Below are 10,120 nucleotides of genomic sequence, written 5' to 3'. Positions count from 1 at the left end.
CATTTTCTATCACATACATACAAAATATAAAAAACGTGCTTTTATTTATATATATACTATGAAGGTTACAACCTTATAGGATCCAATAATAAGAGAGATTATTTTGATATCGATTACTTAGGTTAGCTTGTGGTATGGAGTCTATGGACTTTGCTCTTATTTGTATTACCCCATATCAAAGAACTAAGTGAATTTTGTCATTTTGATGGACTAAACAGTAAACACCCATTAATCTTGGTCTCTCCCTCTACGCACTATGCTGCTACATGTCTAGTTCAAAGGGAAGATGTACTAGTTAAATTCTTAGAAAAGAAAAAAAAAAAAAAATAAAATAAAAGAAAAAGGAATGCAAATTCTTAATTGACTTTAAAATGAAATCTAAAGCCAAAATGCCATGGAGAGAGACATCAAATTGTTTCATAACTGGTTCACAACTATGCTTGCTTTAGGAAAGAAATTAGGTAGCGACTTGACATATCATATTTAGCATGCTAAATATGATATGTCACTTGACGGCACACATTGTACGTATAACATCATCATTGAATCTTTTCATGGCTTAAAAGCATCTCAACCACTTGGCTCATGGTAGGTCTTTCATCTTTGTCTTCTTTTACGCATTGTAGAGAAACCCAAACCAAAGTTTCCATCTTGCCCATGTCATATTTACCTTCCAACATTGGATCAATGATCTCTTCAAGTGAGGAAGTATTTGCAGCCTGTGCTTTGCCTCCACACCATCATGTATTGCATGGATACTACTTGATGGGCTCTTTCCGGTTATCATTTTCAATACAACAATTCCATAACTATAAACATCAACTTTCGAGGTGATGGGGAGATTGCAAACCCACTATGAAGTCATATAACCTTGGGTTCCTCTTATCCTTGAGAAGCTTGAACTCTTAAGGGCACTTCTGTTTTGTAACTTTGACAGGCCAAAATTTGCCATCTTTGGTTGATAATTTGAGTTTAGAAGTACGTTTTGAGGCTTTACATTGCAATGAAAAATCCAATCCAAGCAGTCCTCATTTAGTTGCTAGGCCTTTTGCAGTGCCCACCGCAATTTTGAACATTTTCTCCCAGTCAAGAGCAGTGGCTGAGACTGAGAGGTTATCTGCTAAAGAACCATGCTCCATGTACTCGAAGACCAAAAGTCTGTGCTTTCCTTTTGCACAATACCCCCACATCTCTATTAAGTTCATGTAGTTAATCCTTCCAACGATGCTTACTTCAGCTAGAAATTCTTCTTCTTCTTGGTTGGCTTCATTGAGACACTTGATTATAGCAACTCGATTGTCATTTAGTACCCCTTTGTAGAAAATTCCCCCTACAGCTCTTCCAATTTCCTCAGTAAAACTCTTAGTGGCCTTTTTTAGTTCAGCATGGGTAAAATTTTTGAATCTGTTGGCACAAAGTGCATAGCCTTGCTTGTCTGCACCTGATATTTTTCGGGTTTCGTTCAAGAGACACCACATCTTCTTCTTGGTTGGCTTCATTGAGACACTTGATTATAGCAACTCGATTGTCATTTAGTACCCCTTTGTAGAAAATTCCCCCTACAGCTCTTCCAATTTCCTCAGTAAAACTCTTAGTGGCCTTTTTTAGTTCAGCAAGGGTAAAATTTTTGAATCTGTTGGCACAAAGTGCATAGCCTTGCTTGTCTGCACCTGATATTTTTCGGGTTTCGTTCAAGAGACACCACACCACAAAGATACATATGACTTCGAGTCCAGCCACTCCACTGGCAAACCAAAGCATAAATTTTATTGTCCCATTTTCATAGCGTTCCACATTTGTTCTATCTACAAACTGTGAAATTCTGAATCAGTAATCTATTGTTACAAAAGTTTAAATGATTATATTAAATGTACAGATGCAACATAAAGTATGTTCCTAAAAATTACAGACCCTAAATAGCTCTTCTACTTCCACCATCCATGATGATGTGTTTTGGAAGGGATGCATAAGATAATTTCTTCTATCAAATACAAATAAATACAATAAAAGGCATAATCATTGTACCTTATTCGAGCAGTTTAAATTGAATTCTTCTATAGGTTTGGCGTAGGACAAGATATTGTTTTGTGGCACTTTCAAGAAAAGGTCTCCAGAGAAACTCGGCAATTGATACCCATTCAACAATAGTGTCTTAAGGTAACAAGTTGAAAAACCAGTATCCTTCTTAAAGGAGTATTGGAATGCTTTGCAATCGCGTAATTGCAAACATAAATCCCAACATTGATCAAAGGTGTGTAATTGGGATGAAACCCATAATCATAACCGTAAAATTCAACATGGGATAGCAACATAAAGCCAAACTCATTTTTGTCACAAGAGAGATCAAATTCGGGTTCACACCCATAAGCCCAATCAGTACGATTTTTCATTTTGTACCCTGGAAGACAAGAACATTTCCTGCCAGAACTAACAGCATAACTGCGCAAACTGTTGGCCCCACAAGCACAATGAATATTGCAACGTGTCTGAATGGCTTGCCAAGAGACAACCCAAGTTTGCCTCTCTTCTTCCCAACTGTACAATTGAATATTATCATCGTAATCAATTGTCAATCTTCTATGAAGCACTGCTCCATAGTCACTTGACATCTATGAAGCACGGGTGTGTTTCGGAACTCGGGTGCGGATGCGGGACTCGGCAATTTTTGAAAAAATAGGATGCGGGTGCGGCAGGACTCGGTGATTAAAAAATTATTAAAAATATTTTTTTTTTTTATATTTTCTATATATTTTTACTATTAAAATATTCATAAAAAACACATTACTATGCCTTGATTCACAAAACAAAGAAAGAAGAAGGCAAGAAACACATTACTATGCCACTGAGGTGAGAATTTCGGCTTTTCCGACTAGATTCAAGGCCGATTTCGGCCTGTTTCAGTTGTATCGGCCATTTCGATCGCCGGCCGATACGACCCGATATGGCCAATATGATCCGATTCTGGCCGAATCAGTCCGGTTCGGCGCAAATTGAGCTGAGCCGGCATGAATCCGAGGAAAAAAAAAAAAAATTCAGACGCGACACCGACGCGCGTGGGCAACCGCTTGACATAAAATTAAAACCATCAGATGAACTAAAGTTCCCCAAGGAATTAAGGACAGCAATTCTACTATTGTTATATGAGTTCCTCCCAGCTTGCAAGCCATGGGTCAGGCCAATAGATACTGGAAATCTCAGGACCATTATAGAGAAGGCGGAGAACTTTATCATTGTCGAAGAAAAGCTCGTAGAATCCAGAATGATAGGTTTTTTTTTTTTTTTTTTTAATATTCTATTAATATTAAACAAGGGAAACAAGAGGATAGTCTACCTTACAAGCAGAGACAAGATCTGCAGGCAGATTATAATTATTGAAATAAAAAGACATGTTGGAGCGTATAGCAAGCTTTGCTGCTGTATGAGCCACAAAGTTGCATACCCGCTTAACCCAACGAAAACTAAAATGAAGACAAGAATTAGAGATACTAATAATATTACAAATGATGTTACTTATGGACCAATCAGGTGGGAGGTCTCTAGAAATTAAGGGCTCAAAACAAACTTTAGAGTCACCCTAAAAAATGACTTAGCTCCATTGCTTGCTAGCAGCAATCTGAACCGCCCATAAGAGTGCAGTAGCTTCAGCTTGGAAAGGAGAGCACTTTTCAAGCAATTTAACCCAAACCTTCATAACCTTACCATCAGAGTCTCTAGCTATGACAGCTGAGGCGGTGCCGGCCGAGAGGTTTTCTGTTAAAGAACCATGCTCCATGTACTCATACACCAGAATCCTATGCTTTCTGTCAACACGATAACCCCACATCTCTATTTAGTTCATATGGTTAATCCTTCCAATGATGCTTACTTCGGCTAAAAATTCACTTTCTCCTTGGTTGGCTTCATTGAGACGCTTGATTGCTGCAACTTGCTTATCAGACAATACTCCTTTGTGTCCAACTCCCCATGCACCTCTTCCAATCTCTTCAATAAAACCCTTTGTAGCCTTTTTTAGCTCAGTATAGGTAAATTTTTTGAATCCCGTGGCAGCAATAACATAGCCTTGCTTGTCTGCAGCTGAACTTTTTCAGGTTCTGATCAAAAGACACCACACCACAAAGATACATATAACTTCAAGTCCTCCCACTCCACAGGCAAACCAGAGCATGAATTTCACTGTCCCATTTACACGGCTTTTTACATACTTTCTAGCCGACTCTATCATACCTTCATTTGAGCAAACTAAACTGAATTTTTCTACATGATTGACGTATGAATCGTATTGCTTTTTGGCAGTCTCAAATAGATGTCTCCTATGAAATCTGAAGAATGATATCCATTCAACAATAATGTTTTAGGGTAACAATTCCAAGAGCCAGTATCCCCGCGAAAGGTGTATTGGAATGCTCTGCAATCGCATGCTTGCAAGCATACATTCGAACATTGATCAAACGTGTAATTGGGAAAGAACCCAAAATCATACTCGTAGAATTCAACGTGGGATAGCAGCAAAAAGTCAGACTCATTTTTGTTGCAAGAGATATCAAATTCTGGTTCACACCCATAACTCCAATCAGTACTATTTTTCATCTTGTATCCCGGAAGACAAGAACATTTCCTACTAGAACCAATAACATAACTACACAAACTGTTTACCCCACAAGCACCATGAATTGTGCAAGGTTTTTGAATGGCTTGCCATGAAACAATCCAAGTTTGCCTCTCCTCTTCCCAACTATACAATTGAATATTTCCATCGTAACCAAGTGTCAATCTTCTATGAAGCATTGCTCCATAGTCATTTGACATAAAATTAAAATCATCGGATGAACTAAAGTTCCCCAAGGAATTTAGGACAGCAATTCTACTACTGTTATGCGAGGTTCTTCCTGCCTCCCAACTTACAACCCATGGGTCAGGCCAGTAAATACTGGAAACATCAGGACCATTGAAAAGAAGGCGAAGAAGGTTATCGTTATCATAGAAAAGCTCATAGAAACCAGAGGAATAGTTGGTGTGGCCTTTTGAGGAGACAAGCTTTGTGTTTCTAGTGAGTGGTTGTTGAGGAAGAAGGGTATCTGTAGGGAAGTCAAAACTTTCCCACAAAATAACACCTTCCAAATTACGTAAAACAAGATTACCAGAGTTGTAGAGAGATAATTGTACTGAGGAGAGTGAGATAGTGTTTGTGGCCCAAATAGTAAACTTTCCAGCATCAGTTAAAAGTATATTGCCATTTTTTTGGAGGGAGAGCTTTGAGTGCTTTCCATTTACATGTTGGTCACGGTTTGCCATCCAAACTACGGTGCGTGAGTTGCTAAACCAAATGGCAAAGCAAAAAGCATTATCACCCACAGAGTAAAAACCAGCAGAGAAAACACCATTTGGTGATATCAAAACTTTTGGTTTCTCTATGGAAAGGGATGTGCCTTTACTCATGGCATCTAGTGTTGAAGATGAAAGTGGGAAAGAAAAGGCTAAAGAGAGTATAAGATACAAAATAGGCGAAGCCATGGACTTCATGAAAGCTATAACAAGATATGGACTCGGGCAACCAGTATATCATATATAAACAAGTGTGGAGTGTATAAGAAAACTAGTCTGGACAGGGGCGTGATAAATGTGAATATAAATGAGAACAAAAAAAAGAGAGAATAAATTTGAACATAGAAATCAGGAGCACATAAAGATATATTATTTTCTACTATAATATTTTTTTCAAAAAATTCTGCTATTGATTATGTTAACAAGTGCCCTTAAGGCAATGGTTAACAATCCATTTTAGAAAAGTTTTGATATTACTTTTATGGAAAATAGAAAAAACTATCAAAATATTAATTTTTTTTTCTTTTTTCATAAAAATTTTCTTTAAATAGATTATTAACCATTGTCCTAAGGACATCGCTTAGCATTTTCCTTTTTTTTTTTTAATGTTGGTAGCATATAAAAATTTCTCACGAGGCTAGAATTTAGAATTTCTAGATTGTCTCCCAACTACAAATAAAGTTTTCTAATTACCTCAATGTAGGGACACATGGAATGTCATTTCATCCATAGGTCATTCATTGTCTCACATAATTGTTTCATACCGATACTTCAATTCTGACTTTTATATTGAAGGAGTTTGTAGTGATCTTCCGCTTGTAAGATTGGTCCAAGAAAGTTTATTCAATTTGGGTAAAGAAGAAAAAGCAAGATATTCTCGTCAATAACAAAGAGATGCACATTATTTCACATTGAAAACAAGAAATGGGCCAGTTATCACTACAAAACGCGGGGGCCTTGGGCCGCGTTTTTTAAGGCGTGGCTATAAAAAACGCGGCCCAAGATAGACTGAAGCCGCGTTTCATAAAAACGGGGCCATAGACAGGCTCTTAGGCCGCGTTTTTGAAGCGGGGCCATAGATGGGTTCTTAGGCCGCGTTTTTTTGAGCTAAAAACGCAGCCTAAGGATCTCCGTACTTTATTTTTTGGCAAATTTTTTTTTTCTTTTCCTTAACTATGGCCGCATTTTTAAAAAGGGGCCATAGACGGGTTCTTAGGCCGCGTTTTCTAAGCGGGGCCATAGACAGGTTCTTAGGCCGCGTTTTTTGAGCTAAAAACGCGGCCTAAGGACCTCCGTATTTTATTTTTTGGCAATTTTTTTTTTTCTTTTCCTTAACTATGGCCGCATTTTAAAAATGTGGCTCTAGACGGGTTCTTAGGCCGCGTTTTTTAAGCGGGGCCATAGACAGGTTATTAGGCCGCGTTTTTTTGAGCTAAAAACGCGGCCTAAGGACCTCTATACTTTATTTTTTGGCAATTTTTTTTTTCTTTTCCTTAACTGTGGCCGCATTTTAAAAATGGGGCCATAGACTGATTCTTAGGCCGCGTTTTTTGAGCTAAAAACGCGGCCTAAGGACCTCCATTCAATAGTAATAGCACACCAAAAAAAACCCAAAGCCACAAAACATTTCAACCCAGAGCCATTTCGGTCAAAAAAAAAAAAAAAAAAACAGAGAAACCACAAGCACCGTCGCCGTTGAGCTCAGCCGTCGCCGATGAAGCTCAACGGCGATGTCGAGACTCCAACCCACACCGATCGCCACGCTCAAGCGTCGCGATCGGCGCCGATCGCCAACGCAACCCACACCGATCGCGACGCTTGAGCGTCGCGATCGGCGCTGATCGCCAGCGCTGAAGCGTCGCGATCGGTTGATTTGTTTGGGATGTCGTTGTTACTGGAACACCCATTCAGGAGGATCAATTTGATTTGTTTTCTTTGATGTCGTTGTTGCGGTTACAGCAGAGTTATTTGGAAAGCTTGGAAGAGCTTTCTCATCTACAGGTATGTTACAGATTTGGTTTATCTAAGGTTATGTTACTGAAGAATAAGTATGCGTGCTCTGTTTGATTGTTCTATGTTATTCTATGTGTAGGTTATAAGATTTTTTTATTTTTAATCTTTTCAAGACTTAAGATGGATGGCAAAATGCTTTAACTTTATCGTGAACGGTTTACTGATCTTCTTCCTACTTTGTTTCTTTGCTTGGTCAAGTGATTCATCGTGTATTTTTTTCCTACCTTTTTTTCCTTTTTCCTGCCTAGAAACTTTAACGAAGTCCATTAATTTTAAATTGTTCTGTTTCCTGTTTTTAATTGCATTGTGTTGTTTTCTGCAGACTGATTCCTATGTATGCAGTTTTTTTATTTATTTATTTTTTAAATAATTTAATTGGTTATAATGCAACTTAATACAATTTCAGGTACTAATGGAAACCATTTCTTTGCGAAGAACAAAAGACAATGGACTGATTGTGCCACTTAAAACAATAGAGAACTATTATGTGGAATTTTCTAAAGAAGAACTTCAATTGTACAACATAATGGAAGAGAAAGCTAAGCATGTTTTCCAGGATTATGTTGATTCTGAGTGTGATCTATCCAAGCTTGAAGCTGTTATAATTACACTCCTACAACTTCGCCAGTTATGTATTGATTTGGGTTTGTGCGCTTCAAATATCAAGTCAAAACTTCTTGATGAAAATATTGAAGGTACTGTGAAAGATTTAAAATTATCAATTTTTTTCCTTTTATTTTATTAAGTTACTGCAATTTCAGTTGCTTAGATTCCTTTAAACTTTATACTGTTATTTAGCAGATAGTTCTGTCTTGTGTGTGTATGTGTTTCTTTATCTGCCATCTCAAAATTTAAATTTTGTTAGACTTGAGGATTTCAGTTGGTCGCTCATTCCTAAATTAATATGTGTTGTCCCACTTCCTAGTCTAAATTTTCAGAATTGCTTTGAGTGGTGGTTTTCTGTTGTCCCCTTTTTTCAATAGAGGTATGTTTTTTGTTGACACACTAGTGAAACTTCTCTACTTACATTATAGCATGAGTCTGAGAAGAGGCATATTTCTTTCTTATCAAGGCTATCACTAAGACTTAAAAGTGAGTTGCATGCTTAGGACAAAGCCAGGCATAAAGGGTTTATTAAAGTCTTCTATGCAAAAATTATTTTGTGTTTGGCCTGTGATTTGGTTCAAAAATCAATAGCCTGGAAAAATTTTAAAAGCAAAAATAAATAAACAAAATGGTTTGCATCAAGTGAGTATGATGACTCTAACATTGCATGTATTGTATGATAACTCTCTAGGGAAAAGAAAACATGCTACTTGATTTCATACATGAGTTTTGAGAAATTTTGAATGGGATGCATACTCACAAATGACACAATGTTGCAAATTATGTGGAAGAGTGAAAATTTCCCTAGGCTATGCATTGTTTTCGGTGGGCCTTTTAACAGGCTATGTGGAAAAAATATTTAAAATATGAGTATTGTTATAAAAAGCATGAAAGTAATATTATAATGTCTCTTAAAAAGTGAGACTTTTTGGGATTTTTTTTTTGTTGGATTGCAAACAGAAGTTGCATTGCTAGTTGAAGGAGAATAAAAAATCTATTTTATTTATGCCTTCATTCCATGAAAATTAGTGCAAGAATATCTTATTGCATTGGAATTTCTGCATGGTTTGAAGTTATTGTGCACATTTGAGTATCAACAAATCTGGGGCCTACTAAAAGTTGGCCGGCTGGATGGCTTACTGACGTAAGACCAAACGAAAGAGAGCCTTTCCAGAGTTAGAACTAAGGTGACAGCTGGAGGAAAATATTGAAGATCTTGGGTTAGTAGGGAATTAGTTTTAGAAGTTTATGGTTCAATTTGGACTAGAAAATTTTGAATCTTGAAGACCCTAGCTGTAGGAGACTGCAAATTTAGTTGTAACAATTTTGTGGCAGCAGTGTTTGGGCTTGTTGGATGCTAGGTTTAAGGTTTAAAAAGAGGGAAAATGTTAGGGGAACCATAGGGATGTTAGTGTTTCTAAAAGGGTTGAGGAAAGGGGTAGGAGTTGGATTTGAAACAAGAAAGAAAAACCCAAGTTTTGGGTGCCGTTCTATTTGAGTTTGGAGGCTTGCTGAAGGGGTGGTATGAGCTGGGGTTTTGGTTGTTGTAATTGTGAGCGTTGATTAGGTCTTGTTCAACTTGAATTTGGTTTTGTTATGCTGTAAACTCAAAAGAAAGAGACAAAGAAAGCCTCTGGGAGTAGCTTTAATACATTCTCTGTATGTTTGAGTTTCTTCATTATCTAAAAACTTTTTTAGTTATTATAGAATAGAAAGATGGGAAGAAAGAAAGTAGAAGATTTAATTTTAGGCTTTGTACTTATTTTTCTTAGATATCCCATTTAGGTTTTGATTGGTTCACTGTTGTTCTTTTTGAACTTTTTCTCTCATGGACTATGTATGACATCCATGATATATATATATATATGAGACAACATCATCACCTTAAATTTACTTGTAGAGTGCTGAAGATACACTACAAAACGCGGGGGTATTTTCATTCTGTGTGTCTCTTGATGACTAATGCAGTCATTTTGTCCAATTCGAACTGTTTATTACACCAAAACAATGTCCTTTTGGAAATATATATATATAAAAGACTAAAGCTAAAACTAAAGATATAATTGGACAAACTAAATGGAAAGATTAAATTGAAAACACATTAAAATTAAATAACTGAAATGAAAGAGAAAAATGATACTTAAATGATTGAATTGAAAATAAATTAAACTTAAGAGTC

At 36.9% G+C, this 10,120-nt stretch overlaps 1 protein-coding gene and 1 pseudogene across 1 annotated transcript; one reads left to right on the top strand and one right to left on the bottom strand.

Moving 5' to 3' along the window:
* Nucleotides 1–539: 539 nt before the first annotated feature.
* Nucleotides 540–5,511, bottom strand: LOC115957593 (annotated as a pseudogene).
* Nucleotides 5,512–7,086: 1,575 nt separating this feature from the next.
* LOC115957584 (putative SWI/SNF-related matrix-associated actin-dependent regulator of chromatin subfamily A member 3-like 1) lies at nt 7,087–8,104 on the top strand. The gene is made up of 3 exons (XM_031075871.1): nt 7,087–7,323; nt 7,742–8,030; nt 8,097–8,104. The coding sequence occupies exons 1-3, from the start codon at nt 7,261–7,263 to the stop codon at nt 8,102–8,104; spliced, it is 360 nt and encodes a 119-aa protein (XP_030931731.1). The 5' UTR covers nt 7,087–7,260.
* Nucleotides 8,105–10,120: the final 2,016 nt, after the last annotated feature.

Source organism: Quercus lobata, chromosome 2 (genome assembly GCF_001633185.2).
Source record: "Quercus lobata isolate SW786 chromosome 2, ValleyOak3.0 Primary Assembly, whole genome shotgun sequence".
Classification (NCBI taxonomy): Eukaryota; Viridiplantae; Streptophyta; class Magnoliopsida; order Fagales; family Fagaceae; genus Quercus; species Quercus lobata.
Note: the sequence above shows the minus strand (reverse complement) of the source record. Positions and strands in the feature narration are given on the sequence as shown.